Here is a 15,161-nt window from a genome sequence, read left to right as displayed (position 1 = left end):
CACTTTAGATAAAACAAGGCTTGATGCACAGCCATGAAACTGGTAACACTCTAAAAGCAATTCAAGGACAGGATGAAACTTCGCTTAATATAATGTACAAAATAGGAACAAACCCTCTTACCTGTGTCCACATGGCTTCAACTGTGTGTCTGCTACCTCGTCACAGCACAGGGAGCAGCAGTTTTCCCGGATACTGACCTGCTTCAGCAGAGCAAGACGTCTGTGCCTGAGGAGAGGACACAGTGTGTCACCAAACAGATGGGTCCTGTCAGCAGTGAGGCACAGGAAACGCTCTGAAAATGCTGTGTGTGGGTTGTGAACAAAAACGGGGCCACACAGCACAACGGACACACTGTGGGGGCCGTGGCAGGCCTGACAAGTTGCTGAAATAACTACGGAGCCCTAACTGGGCGGGCAGTCCACGGTAGGCGGCCATACCCCAGGCTTATCAATTCCATAGTAGAAGGTTCATCTTCACCTCCTTCAGCCCCATCTGTGGTGCTCAGGCCCCCAGGACAGCAAACCTGTGAAACGTCAATCTCCTCCAAACCCCTGGGCGGCGTGACCACTAGGCAGAGCACCTGGAACCCTCACTGTTACCTCGTTGCCTGCGACCTCTGTTTACCGTAAGTGATAAATGTTAACTATCCTGCACCCACCCACCCTAGCACCACCCCCGCTTTGCTTATTCTTGCCTCCTTAATCCACCACCAAGGGATTTCATGTGCCTTTCTTACTTTTCTCCTTGGGTTCTAAGTGCATATAAAGAACTGCCGAAGTGCCATTATCTGGAGCGTTTTCTCAGCCCACTGAGATCTTGCCCTGGGCGTGTTCTCAGTTTGGCTCAAATAAATACAAAAAACTCATAAAATTTTCTGTAGATTTGGAAGCTCTAGCATCAACAATGTGAAGTGTACTAAGCTTTGTCCAGTAGTTTTCACACACATCTCATTTCACTCTTACAAAGATCTGAAATCACTGAATTCCATTTGGAATGAAGGTGGCACGGTCACTCCCATTGTACAAATAGTTCAAGGAAATGATTTGCATAAGGTCACGCACAGTAATCAGATTCAGGAATCAGGGTCAAATCTTTTAGTTCTAAGTCCAGCATTCTTTATCTTTTACCTGCAAATTTTCAACCTTGTTAAATCATACATTTCTGAGAATTTGATGTAAAGCACAGGGCCTTTCCCAAGAAAAAAGCACAAACATGTTTTCATACAATTTCAAGGTTTTTATAATTGCCCATCACAGACTCCCTGGAAGTCCAGACACCTCAGCTTAGACCCTTGCACTCAGTTGGGAATGGAAATGCAGACAGGCAGAGCCACACTGCTGAGGGTCAGCCCGATGGATGGGCAAGAGAAACACAGACAACCATTCAAGCACCTAAGGCCTCACTGTGTGCCAGGCCCTGTTCCCAGCCCTGGAGATGCAGCGGTGGGCAGAGGACTGAAAAATGTAGTTCTGCCTTCAGAGAGCCTGCATTCCAGTGCGGGGAGACAGACAGTACACTAAATAAAAAAGTGAAATAGAATGTTAAATAAAGCGGGGAGAAGGATAAGGAGGGTGTACCAGAAAAAGTGACATTTAACCTTGGCTGGTGTGGCTCAGTGGATTGAGTGCTGGTCTGTGAACTGTACCGTCACTGGTTCGATTCCCAGTCAGGGCACGTGCCTGGGCTGTGGGCCAGGTCCCCAGTTGGGGGCGTGCCAGAGGCAACTGATGGATGTTTCTCTCCCTCTCTTTCTCCCTCCTTCCCCTCTCTTTAACATAAATAAATAAAACGACAGTATGTTTTAGAAGCAGCAAGGAGGCCAGGTGGCTCAATAAGGAGCATAAGCAAATGGGAGATGGTAGGAGATGAAGTCAAAGACTTTGTAATAGAGAAGAGGGGACAAATTGTGTAGGGCATGGTACATTGCTGTAAGGATTTAAGCTTTTACCTTAAGTGAAGTGGAAAGCCACTCAGTATTTTGAGCAGAGAAGCACATGATCTGATTTAAACTGTAACACAATCATTCTGGAGCCCGTGTTGAACATACTGAAGGGGGTCAAGGCGGGAACAAGGAGACTAGTTAGATGCAGGGCACAAATGACCCAGGAGGGAAATGGAGGCTTGAACAATGAGGCAGCAGTGAGAATGATAAGTAGTAGCTGGATCTGGGATATAACCTGAAGACAGAGTCTGCAGGATTTGCTGAGGAATCGGATATGGGAACGGCAGAAAGAAAGGTGTCAAGGATACTCCAGGATCACGGCCAGGGAAACTGGGGCGATAATGGAGTTATTAACAAGAGGAAGGAAGACCGCTGGAGAAGCAGGTGGCCCAGCATGGATGACTACCATAGCTGAGAGATGGATGCATATACGGTGCTTCATTGTACTATTCTCTTTTTTCTTGTGTATTTAAAGTTTTCCATTATAAAAGATTATGAAGAAAAAAAAAAGAGTGAATAAAGGGAGAAATATTACAGAGAATACACACAATATAGAACAATCTACAAAATCCCAAGTAGTAACAGGGCCACAATCGCCTACTCTGAAGCCAGGAAGGAATACTATTCCAGTGAGTAGAAAATTATCCCTGAATATAAAATTTTGGACACGGGCTGAAAATATTAATGACGTAGAAAACAGTCTTGGGCGTGTTAACACTTAGTGCCACAGTGTGTAAGTAAGGCTGACTGGAATGCACCAGCAAGAGGGTGGCATTGAGAAAGGTGCTCAGTGAGCCCCGACACTGCTCCCCTGGTGTCACTGTCAGAGACAGCGCGGTCCAGGGCAGCACAGCACCGCCCCAGCTTGTGACTCTGCTCTTCCCAGTGAGGGTGGGCTGCACTGAGGGCGCTGAACTGACGTGGCGCCGGGAGTACCTAGAAGCTGCCCACAAAAGGAGGCCTACCGAGGGCAGATGCCCGTTACCACCTGACTTCTGGGAAGTTTGACCCCGCAGGGGTGGTTGACTAAATGCTGCAGCCATTCGAACTTCGGCAAGCCTGCAGAGGCACTCTTAGGTGGGCTGGTCGCAGCTCTCGTGGCATATGTGAGAAGGCGAACTGATTTACGTGCTGCGGCCAAAGAGACAGGCTAAATAAAAGTGGCGGGGTGTGACAGAGGACAGAGCTGTGACTTCAGCCTTTCACCAACAGGAGCTCAAGCTCAGACTCTCTGTCAGGCACCAAGACAAGTTCTAGGAATAAACTGCAGGTCCCTAAGCTGGGATGTAAGCAGCCCTTCTGCTCTGGGACCATTTCTGGAGGTTCTGTGCGGCAGACAACGCTGCTGTCCCTGTGTGACGTTTCCTAGTTCATCTGGGAACTGCTGAGGCTCTCTCAAGCCCTGGGGCGCTGAGTCTCAGGTGAAGCAGAGCCCAGAAGGGCTGTTTACGGACCTGCTATCTGAGCCAATAGGAGCGAGGGTTACAACACTGTCACAGGTACGTTCAGGGGCAGAACGGCCCAGCCCTGGCAGCTGGGGCCAGTGTGGTCGCCTTCCCGGCTGAGGGAGACTCCGTCATCAATATAACACACGTGCTATTAGGAACAGGAATACCCTTCCTCACAAAGTCCAGGAAGCCGATCTGTTAAAAGATGATAAACTTCTGCTCCTCGTGTGAAACAAGTTACAACCTGAAGTAGCTGGAGTCTTTCCCAGTGTAAGGAACAGACCACGACCACCACATAAGGAAGAAAAGCAGGCACCTTTCCATTGCGACTATGCCCTCCACAGCTGTTGGCAAGTAATGGCTGTGAAATTTTACCCCAGATGGCCTTCACTGTTCTAATGGTTGGCGTCTTTACCGCACAGCTAGAACTCAACAAGAAGTCTGTCTCAATAAACCCAAGTCTGTTACAAGGTGCACTTAATCTCCTGATGTGTAGGATTCTCACACTGATATTCAGGTGAAGTGAGCTGGCAGGGGTTTTGGTGTAGGTGCGTTGTTACATTGTCTGACATTCATAACCAGTGTTATCTGGCTCATAACAGTCGTTTGGAAGTGCTCTTTCTTCCCGAGTCCTGTGCCTTTGTAAAGAGCAACGATGTTACCTGTCACCTCACCGCCCGGTGGCGGTCCCCTGTGAAACCGCCCAGTCAGGTGCTTCTGGGGAACACGGCTCTGAATTTTTTTCAATTAATTTTAAAATAATTGTTTTTGTTTATCTCTCTTCTGGGATGCGTTTTAGTAATTCAGAGTTCCTAGGAAGTCACCATTTCACTGAGCTTTTCAAAATCATTTGTGTAAAACTGAAAAAAAGCCTCTTAGAAACTTGTAATCTCTTATGAGATACATGTGAAAGTCTGGAGACAGCGTGTGCAGATTCCTTACCTTGGCAATATGATTTTATCTTCAGCTGTTAGGAAGGCGTAATCATTAAAAGTGCTAAATTTCATAGATGGTGGATATTTGAATGGTTTTGCTCCAAAATTGAACTCACACTGTTGATATGACATGAAACTAGCTGCAGCAAAAAATCCAGATCTGCAGATAAAAATGAATAGAGGTTAGGAAAATTCGTAAAAACAAAGCAAAGCTCACACATGAAGTGGTTTTCATCCTAGCTGAAACGGGGACAAGTTCTGCTTACTGACCTAGACAGACTGGGAAGCTGAGAATCTCCTGCCCTTATCTTCCTAGGTCAAACTGTGGGATAGCTTTAGGTCTGATCAAATGGGTCCCCAATTACGTGAAATAAAATTGTTTCTCATCACAACTGACTATATAAACGAACAAAGTCTTTTTTCTGGAGAAAAGTGCATTCCATGCACCTCCTCAAATTTTTGCCTGGGGAAAGCTACTCACACAGTAGATGAAAAGACTTGCTTCTCAGGTGGCAGCTGGTTGCCATTTAAAAAGAAGATCATCTGCTTTTCATTCAAGTCCAGCAGAAATCCTACCGTATCTCCTACAGGATAAAACAAAACGCTGTTAGGACAAGGGTGCATACTACTGGGATTCTGCTAAGTGTCTCAGGGTTTTAATGTCACAGTACTGAGCCTGCATTTGTAGCCATGGATTCAACATACCCACCTTTCCTGCTTCTTCTGCAGCTGCTCTGACCCCCTACATAACCAGTATTCTAATGTACTGTTAAGAAGAAAGTGCTATCAATTACTCTAGGACAGGCCCAATTTCAACGATGTTAAAAATGTGGAAAAAAGTGTGCATTTTGGGACCAGTGAAATCAAAATCATGAGCTTTTTTTGCCTCTGGGTTGAGATTTAAAACTTCCTATGGTAGATAACAACTGCCCCCAAAAATGTGTTTTTCCTTTTTTTTAAAGATTTTATTTATTTATTTTTAGAGAGAGGGGAAGGGACGGCAAAAGAGAGGGAGAGAAACATCAATGTGTGGTTGCCTCTCACACGCCCCCAACTGGGCACCTGGCCTTCAACCCAGGTATGTGCGCTGACTGGGGAATCGAATCGGTGACCCTATGGTTCGCAGGCTGGCACTCAATCCACTGAGCCACACCAGTCAGGGCCCAAAACATGTTTTTAAAAATGGCATTAATCTTCGCTCATAAAATTTTTGCTTTTTAAATTGTTAAAGATGAACACATGAATTATAGGATGATGACCAGAAAAATGGACAATCGTTGCTGGTGGAGGAAAATCTGGTATTATATAGCAAAAGAATTCAAAAAATGAAATTCTTTATATCCCTAGCCAGAGAAGTTTCACTTTAAGCATTTACCCTGAGAAATTCCAGAATGGTTTATAATATTTTATAATAGTAATTTTAAAAAATTAAGATGTTAACTATCCAATCTTGAGGCATTGATTAATATAGTACAATTTTATAATAATATAGTTACACCAAATTTTAAGCATTAGAAAAAATCTGAATGGAGGAATTACATGGAATTTTAGTTTCATTTTTATTTTTTCCCCTACTTTCCAAATTTTTATATACTAAACATATTACTTCAGTAGTCCTTAAAAAATATTTAAAAAACAAACTACACAGTCTTTGTAGACAGGGCCTCTGTCTTATGCTCTGTTAAATGAAGTTTTATATTGTTTTAAGAACCTGCAAAAGCCATTAAAAAGAAGACTTATGTTGGGTAATTACCCCTTTTCACATTTAATATTCTTCCATTAAAACATCTCAAGGCCCAACATAATAGATGCTTCGTAATCACCGATGCCTTAATGTCTTAACCTAGTGGATAAATTCATGATGGAGAGAAATGAATACCTTCTTTCCAGCACGGGTGGAGGTGGGGCTTACTCCTGGCATTGTACCAAATCAGCTGCCGGCAGCCATCGTATGCGCAGGAGTACTCATCGTCCCCAATGCCATAGCCTTCCTGGAGGGAGACAGGGCCCAGAAGATCAGCAAGGCCTGCTGTGTCAGGGGAAAAGTGTGGCTTTTTTTAACCACTGGCCTGGTAGCTGGAACTCTAAGTGTTTTGGGTGGAGGAAGCGCCTATATTCCTGGAAGATACCAAAACTCTGACCCAGAGGTCTGCTTCCAAGTGAACAGAGAATGACTTCACCAACAAATATTTGCCACGTTTCACATCTGTGAGTTCATTCAATTCCCACCAACCGTCTTCAGGCTGGAGGCAGGAACTATTCTTAAGTTTCTCATTTAAATGCTCTATCTCCGAGCACAACACTTTGATCATCCTTTCAAAACTGAAGCCCAAGCTGTATGAGTTAAAAGAAAAGGCACTATGGACTGACTGCCAATCTTCAGAACCTGGGTGTATACACGGAATGACTTATTCCATAAAGCCACACCCTGTCTGTACAGGCAAAAGGAGTCTGAATCACCAGAACAATGTCCATCTGAGTCAAAGTTGTAAGTATGACAACATCGTTAAAATCCTGCATTCGGAAAAAGATATACCAGACTTCATCAGTTTCTAACAGGGAATCATCCAGTACTTGGATCACAAAAAAAAAAAAAATTGTTTTTGTTTTTTCAAGAAAGAAATTAATAGTCTATCAAGCAGTTTGGAGGGTAGAAAGAGTATTTTAAGCCTCTTAACTCGAGGAGCCAAAGTTTCTGCAACTACATGACAGAAATGAGCTTCATCCATCAGATAAAATGACCCAGCTTCACTGGTCATTAAAAAAATACATTTGCAACATCCAGTCGCAGGTACACTACACCTAGCCCTGTGGTGTGTTTGTTGCCGCATTAGGAAAAACGCATTTTATATCGAAGCTTCCTCCCTAGAGAAATCCGTATGTCTTCTATTTCTTAAGTAATTTTTCTGGAATGAGGAGATCAGATAATGCCCTGAGACTCTCCCTACTTCCAATACAAAGAAACAACGGTTGTACAACAGGAAGGCAACCGAGTTCTGGTCCTCGTTTTTCTACGTCCTGCTCTCGGCTTTCTCAGCTGTGAAACGGGAACTGTGAGAGTAAAAGCTGCTGTGGGGATCAGATGATAGACTCTAAATTGAAGTTGCTCCAGAAATTAAGATTATTATTTTTTAATCCTCATCCAAGGACATTTCTTTCATTGCCTTTAGAGAGAAAGGGGGGAGGGGGAGAGAGAGAGAGAAAGAGAGGAACAATGATTGGTTGCCTTCTCCTACACGCCTGGACTGGGGATAGAACCCACAACCTAGGTATGTGCCCGGACTGACAATCGAACCTGTGACCCCTTTTGGTCTATGGGATGATGCTCCAGCCAACTGAGCCACACTGGCTAAGGCTGTATTTGTTTTTGTTTTTTTTTAAGTCCTAAAAAGTCCTCTTTAGGACATCATTTGGGGCAGCTGTCAGTGTAATGGATACTACCTGCTGCTTTAAATCAGTGCCCAAGTTGGGAATTAAGAGACTAGCTAACTAGCATTGTTCTCCAGACCCACTTGCTTCTGACTACACGGTGCCACACAAAAGCCCCAAACTTCCAGGTTTTAACTGAGGTCCAGCTGACTAGGAGGCCCTGCCTCAGGTAAGGTCCCTGAGAAAAATAACGGCACAGTGGGGCCTAGTTCTGCCCCCTGGACAAGAATCTGGACCTGACCCCTTCTTCCAATCCATCTCTCTCCACCAAGGAGTTTAGCAAAATACCACGAACAATTCTAGGACACTATACAGTCTTTCTGAGAGGCCCCTTAGAAACTCTGCTCACGGCAGGCAGGTGTAGTGTGGCTTTGCTGGAGCACTTCCAAAACCCACCCTAGGACCTTACATGTGAGATGGAGACTTCGAGAGGTTAACAAAACAGTCCAAGGGTAAAAATCATATATCCGCAAAATATTCCTGATCAAAACTGGATTGATTCCAAACAGCTTATAATTTGATTAACAGAAGCAAGCTGACTGAACCAGGCACTGGAAGGGTACACCCTCTGTAGGAAAGGGAAGAATCCCAACCTCTCACACTCAAGCTGTGATAGGCCCACCCTGCTTCCTCTGCTGGACTCATCGCCCCTTCTGTATTACTGCTTTCTGTAATGAAAGGTAAATACTGAATACCGAAAACAAATGTGCCTACTAATTACAAGGTAAGCCAAGTAAGAGAAGTCTACATTTCGTATTTAAAAGTTCTTAAAGCTTAAATGTAAGGTAAAAAGTTATCACTGGTCCCTATATAAAAACTGAGCCAAAGATATGGCTGGGGCCAGAACAGAGCATACAAAGGACACATCCAACCTCTAGGTGGAAAATTACCATGAACTTAAACTCCAGAGAAAAAGAGCTCAGGGGCCATTTCACTTGTTTTTCTCTCTCTGACCAAGCCAGTGTTAGGATCTGGCACCCCGTGGTTCAGCCCAAGAAACAACGGTTGCGTAAACCTACCTGAAAAGTAAGTATCCCCCGCCCACTCCGCAAGAAATGGCCGCCACACCCACGGGCACAGTTCTCCAGGGTACTCACGTGATTGAGAAATTTGCTGTCGCGTGTGGCCCAGCCGATCTGCATGACGCCCGAAGTGACCACGGTGACCTCGTAGTACCACACGCCAGCGTCCACACAGAAGGTGCAGCGCACGCTTTCAAAGGAGGAGGCGTCACAGCGGGCCTGGGAAACCAAGACACGTGACACCCCCCATCGGTGCCTGAGGACTGCCACAGAGACCTGACGCCCAGAAGTCTGACTGTATTTTTTCCCTCATGAACGCTTCTGGTGACAAGAAGTGCAAAACCCAATGAAGCACACACTATGTTACATTTTTATTCCCTGGGGACTCTAACAGGATTGGAAGACCGTAAAGGTGGCTGCAGTAAGAACTGGTGAAGGCTACTGGCTTCATTTTTAAACGCTTCCAGAGCCCTGCTCCCTCAGTACAATCAACCTTCCACAAACGCACGAACGCTGCCTTGGCCTGTAGGTGATATGGTGGCGGGAAAGAAGGGTACTTAAGCGCATAAGATGCGGTACCTAAAAATAATTGAAAGCAGAGAAGTACATAGAGCATTTGGCAATGTGTAAGATCAAAGAGCTGTTTGCAGCCATTCTTCAAAGAGCTCTTTTATCTCGACATGTCTAGTGCCTTCTGGTACCTTCCTGTACATAAGCAGACCTCTCATCGACCTTCACCACAAAATCAGAAGCATTTCCAACATACAGGGAGAGAGGAAGCCCTGGCCCAAATACAACTGGCTATGCAGGGATTAAAAAAAGGAAGGGCCTCTTTTAGAAAGACTAGTCTTTTTACCTTTTGCTGAATAAAATGGCAGAGATTAAAAATGGACACATTTAAACCAAGCAGTTAATAAATATTATAGTGCTTCATATATGTGCAGCACTGTGTGGGGTATAAGAGTAAAGGATATCCCAACACCCTCTCTCCTGCCACCTGTACCTCCAACCGCTCTCTGAGTATGAAAGAAACTTCCATCTACTCTGCAGGAAATTGCTTTTGTCCAGAACCGGGACATGAAAATGAGAACAAGATTCTCACCCCCACCCCCTCCGCTGCAGAAGCTTTACCTCCAAGCCATGAGGCGAGATCTTCAGGTACTCGCTGACATCATTGCTGTTCAGCATGGCCCTGATGCTCTTCAAGTCCACTTTCTCATAGGTCAACTGCCTACCTTCTTTCAAAACTGCAAAAGGAAGAGGGGTCATGTTTCTAAGGCAGGCTGCTGTGGGGAAAGAGCTAGGGCTGTGGCTAAATGCCACTCGTGCTCAGAAGTGGAGGTGCTCACAGATGGCAGAATTGGTAGCAAGCCTTATCACCTTGGCTTTGTGGCTACACCACCACGCAAAGATTACTAAGCAGACACTAGGAAAGGCAGCGTTGCTGGGCTTATTCTTTTGCTTCCTGTATTCATTACAGGCACGACTCAGAGAAACGGTGGGTTCTGCCCCAGACCACTGCAGTAAAGTGAGTATCGCAATAAAGCCACAGGAAGTTTGTGGTTTCCTAGTGTGCATAAAATTGGTTTACACTATATTGTAGTCTATTAAGTGTACAATAGTGTTATGTCTAAAAAGACAATGTATATACCTTAATTAAAAAATACTTAATTGCTAAAAAATGCTAACCATCATCTGAGTCTTCGGTGAGTTGTAACCTTTTTGCTGGCTTTACCGTCAATGTGCAAAAAAAGGAATTATCTGCGAAGCGCCATAAAGCCAAAGGCAATAAAAAGAAGGCTGCCTGGATTTTGCGCGCAACAATCTGAACTGTACGTTTTCAGAATTATCCTGTAACCAGCGGAACACGGCTGCGCACTGAGCCAGTCCCCACACGCCCAGCTGTACCCCAGCACTGTGCTCGCTGTGAACGCGGGGTGAGGACACCCTGGTAAAATAGTTTATTAGAGCAGCCCTTGGAGGAGAAAAAGAGAAAAACCAGGAGCACCCCTTGTTGTGTATGTAAGACATAACTGGAGTTTTAAGGAGCAAAGCTGGGACAGGAAGAAGAGTAAAGAGAGGAAATTCCAGGTGGGGGAACAGGCCTAGGGGCAGGACAATGGGGACCTGTCTGTCCAACGGCAGGGGCTTGGGAATGGAAACAGGCACTTGAACAAAAGACAGCTACTTACAGAGATTGTCTAAGCTCCACTGGGCACAGAAACCCACTTGACGTTTCAGATAATCAGGGTCGTCAGCCCAGGACTCCAATGTGACAAGCCGGTCACTAATACTGGATTCAGAGATAGTCAATTTATTTTCACCTGTTTGGAAAGACAAACCTTGAATGAACCCCGAAAAAGTTAAGATGATTTGCTGGTAGATCAGTGGTGGGAAGGAGTGAGGCGCGGTCATTAGAGAACTTGCAAACTAGGACAAGGACATGGCTCAAAAGCTCTGGTACTTTCTAGAAAGTAGCAACCTCGTCACTAAATTTTTCGCTATAAAAAGCGGGTGATCACGGTTACCGAGCTTTGAGTCTTCGGTGGGGAAGCCCTTGCCTTTGCCCCTGTTACAGCTCACTGGCCTTGAGGCGTCTACACAGACAAGAACAGACTGTGCGCGTGTCTGGCGGGGCTCCAAGCGTGAACTCATCCAGTGACTAAGAAAAATAGGATTTTTAACAACCGACACATGAGAGCATTAGTGCAAGAAGTCACTATACCTACTTGTCTGTGCAAACTTTTCCAGGGCGATAAGTGCAAAAAGCATGACTGTGGGGTGGGACTGTAACTTCTGAAAGACAACAAAAGGTAGAAAACAAAAAACAAAAGCATCATTCCCTGCAGAGGCGGCAGCTTATCAGCTTCCTGCTCTTACCCAATACGCACTAGACTTTAGTCGGAGCGGTCGGAAAGGGCTTACTCATTCAAGTCCTCGATTGTCCATTTGCTGATATTGTTAGTAATGAAGAACCAAGGTAAGAGTCTCTTCAAGTCTTATGTTATGTTCTTGAGTTTACTGGGTTCAGTTAAGATACAGAAACTTCAAAGGTATCTTGTTAAACGCACTGTTATTTTACTTAGTAACATTTATATTAGGGCTTTATTAAATAAAATAATGCTGACTTTCATTTAAGCAAGCCAACCAGAAACCTAGAATCACAGTAAAAAATGACTTTATTCGGCACCCTAAAAGGAACAATTCATCATAGCCACCTTCTAAAATAATGATGAAATTAACGACTAGCGGCTTAGTTTTCCACCTGTTCTCCGAAAGGAACCCCACATTGCTGACGGCAGGTGGGAGAGCACAGCAGGCGAGCTCTAATAGTCACACTGAAGGTCACGTCACAGGTGCTTACATTTAAAGAAAGGTCTACCTGCTTGGCACCACACGTCACAGCCACCTTTCCCACAGCCACGTGAGGAGCCTGCGGAGGAGCTCTGGGCCATCAGCTGGTTCCACTCACCTCCCTGGTGCCCGACTAGGTTCTGCAAAGCTCAGGTGACCTCCCTCCTCCCCTCTGCAAGGCCTGTTCCGCACCCAGCTTCCTGCCATCTGCACTCACAATCCCGCTGCCTGGCTTTCAGGCCCTAGGCCCTCCCCTTCTGGCAACCAGTCTATGTGCTCGTGCCTCCGAACAATATCTTCTGCGCAGACAATTCTCTGTAATATGCCAGGAACATGGTCATGTTTCTCTGTAGGCTTCTGCCAGTGATGTGCCCTCAGCCCAGACACCCCCTTTCTTCTTCCTGTGGGCACAAATCCTGCCCGTATGGGGTGACCCAGCTGAGGTCCCACCTCCATCAGGGAAGTCGGTCGCCCATGACTCTCCCGGCTCTCACGGCCCATACCTCCCCCCTCCCAGTGGCTTCTCAGGACCCTTGCAGCACTTGGTCTCAAGGAAGCGATTTTGCCCTTGATTACAACTGTCATAAGATGAAAGGTCATTGTCTTGTCTGAGTAGTTTTATTCCCTCAGCTAACCAGAACACTTCTTCAGGGCAAAGGGCTGTTACGCTACTTCTGTATCCCCGGAGTGATTTCCCTAATAGTGCTACGTGCTTCAAGTACATATCACATAGGTACTGAAAAATAAGGTCTTTCAGATTCTGAAGAAGGCCAGTGCTCACCAGGCCTGCAGAAATAACTTTAAAAAACACAGACCAGTAAAGACCGCGGTCCAGCAGTGTGAGGTCTGACGGCAGAGCCACGGCAAACCACAGGCTTCATCGACAATACACTCGACCCTCAACAACAACGGTTTAACAGCAGCAGTGATGGGGGAGGGAAGAAGGAACAGAGATTTATATATACTAGGAACCTGACCTGATGACTTTCTGGCTTGGAATGCCATGGAATTTTGCTTCCACTGGGGAGGCCCCTACTACCATTTGGCAGACTCTAGGGACACACATGAAAGAGTCAATCACAGCTGCTACTCTATAACTAAATTTAAAACCAGACCAACCCAGCTGTTGTTGCTTGTAATAAATTCCCATTCCACCCTCATTTTTTTTTTTTTCTAACATAGAAGGGAATAAACACTCAGGGAACACCTGCAAATAAAATTTATAACTGATTCCATTCACTGTGCCAATGGCTAAGCTGGCAATTTTAGAAAAATGCACAATTCTAAATAACCAAGAATAACTAGCTCGGATGTCTCACTTACCAGACACTGTAGCAAATATTCCAGTATTCCTGGGCTAAGTAAACCTATACTTGCAGGACCTAAACAAATACAACAAACACTGGATATAATTAAATGTGCCAGATTATTTTTAATCAGTAACTAATAACAATAAAATTGTTTTGGTAGAATGCTTACAACATACTCTCCTGCACATTATCTTATTCAAGCTTCCTGCTCTGAGGAAGGAACTAGTACTGCTCCCATTTCACAGTTGAGCCACGGAGCCCTCGAGTGAAGTGACTTCCTTCAGGGCACTTGGGGAGCACACGGCAGAATATGAACCAGCACCCATGTGTTCTGATTTCTAATCCATTGTTCCTTCCACCATACATGACATAACTAGCGGAGCTATTCACCTGCACTTTAACGTTAACTTTTCTAAAATGGGTTCTATTCATAAACAAGTTAAATAGCTGCTTCTCTCTCAGTAACTGCTCTAATTTAAAACTCCTTTTCCTCTTCCCCCCACCTTTTGTCTCCATTACCTAAACTTTATAACATGTGGGTACATATGTATGTTACATACATAGATATATAATCTTTGTTATACTAAGTTCAGCCTTTTCTCCTATTCTTAATTTTAAAACAGATAAGTAAAACATTTTCTTTTAAATTTCCCTCTGAAAATCCTCAAAGCTTAATTAGATTACATTTTCCTCTGTGGTCTTTGAGTAATTTTTTTCCAGTTATCCCTGTCCCTCAATTTTTTGTGGGGCTGGAGGGGGACACTTCTTCCTGGTACAGTGGGTCTGATTAGACCTGCAATGCAATCTTTCCCTTAATATCAAACAACTTAAATCTTCCTCGGTGGAGCTTCCCAGAGTTACCTGCTAGTTTCTCGGCCAAGCAGCCTAGGACAGCAGATGTGTTCCTGTGTTTGGCAGGATGAGCTGAGTCCTGGCAAGCCACTTCTCCATTTAAATTGAGGATTTCTGTCAATTTCTGGAGTGCATCCTAAAAACAAAAATAAAACAAGTGGATTTGATAAATACACTACTTAGGTCTTTTCCCCAAGGTAATTCTCGCAGACAAAAGCTATAATCAGGCGTTAACTCAGAATAAGCATACAAAAATGATAAAATGCACCCAATCATACCATTATTGATGGGAAATATTATTTGATTAACCTGAAAGTTGTCTCACATAAATTGCTAAATTCCATTTTATTCAAAATGTACCAGTTTTACCAAACACATGCCATATATTCTTGAATCATGAAACCTTAAAATCATTTGGGTGGATAAATCTACCCAAATGCCCCTATAATTTAGAATAGTAGGGCCTAGTGATGATGAAGTAAAAAGTTACTTAAAAAAAAATTTTTTTTACCAAGTAAGAACAAATTTCACCAGTGGTTTTGAGGCAAATTATAACATAAACAAACCTCTTATAAGCCTAGGCAACAGTTAATTCATCAGTGACTTGCCAAAGACTTTTCCCTTCTGTCCATACTGTTTTTCCATGCTGCGCCTTAATGTCTGAGGCTTAAACAAATAAAGATACCAGAATCCAAAATTTTTACAAAAGGCTTCCATAGAACATGTGAACTAAAGCAATGAAAGTTTGATACTTCTGTTCTATGTAAGGGATAACCAAGATTATACAATCTTTAATGTTTGAGTAAGACTCAAAGGTGCTTTCAGTATAACAGTTTTCTTCTTAATAGAAAATGTGTAAACATTTTTA

General features: G+C 44.2%; 1 protein-coding gene across 2 annotated transcripts in view; it reads right to left on the bottom strand.

Annotated features, from left to right (window-relative positions):
- The window catches only part of RSPRY1 (ring finger and SPRY domain containing 1), a 37,638-nt gene that overhangs the window by 4,577 nt on the left and 17,900 nt on the right, over nt 1-15,161 (bottom strand). For both annotated transcript variants that reach the window (XM_090260478.1, XM_090260479.1), the window contains exons 5-14: nt 14,303-14,429; nt 13,455-13,513; nt 11,507-11,573; nt 10,970-11,101; nt 9,909-10,024; nt 8,853-8,996; nt 6,206-6,317; nt 4,808-4,910; nt 4,334-4,486; nt 122-226 (exon numbers count right to left, since the gene is read on the bottom strand). In XM_090260478.1, coding sequence (XP_090116604.1) covers nt 122-226; nt 4,334-4,486; nt 4,808-4,910; nt 6,206-6,317; nt 8,853-8,996; nt 9,909-10,024; nt 10,970-11,101; nt 11,507-11,573; nt 13,455-13,513; nt 14,303-14,429 — 1,118 coding nt within the window. The remainder of the gene's footprint in view (nt 1-121; nt 227-4,333; nt 4,487-4,807; nt 4,911-6,205; nt 6,318-8,852; nt 8,997-9,908; nt 10,025-10,969; nt 11,102-11,506; nt 11,574-13,454; nt 13,514-14,302; nt 14,430-15,161) is intronic.

The sequence above is a fragment of the Furipterus horrens genome, unplaced genomic scaffold, assembly GCF_987537825.1.
Source record: "Furipterus horrens unplaced genomic scaffold, mFurHor1.1.pri manual_scaffold_13, whole genome shotgun sequence".
Taxonomy (NCBI): Eukaryota; Metazoa; Chordata; class Mammalia; order Chiroptera; family Furipteridae; genus Furipterus; species Furipterus horrens.
This window is presented reverse-complemented; position numbering and strand designations above follow the sequence as displayed.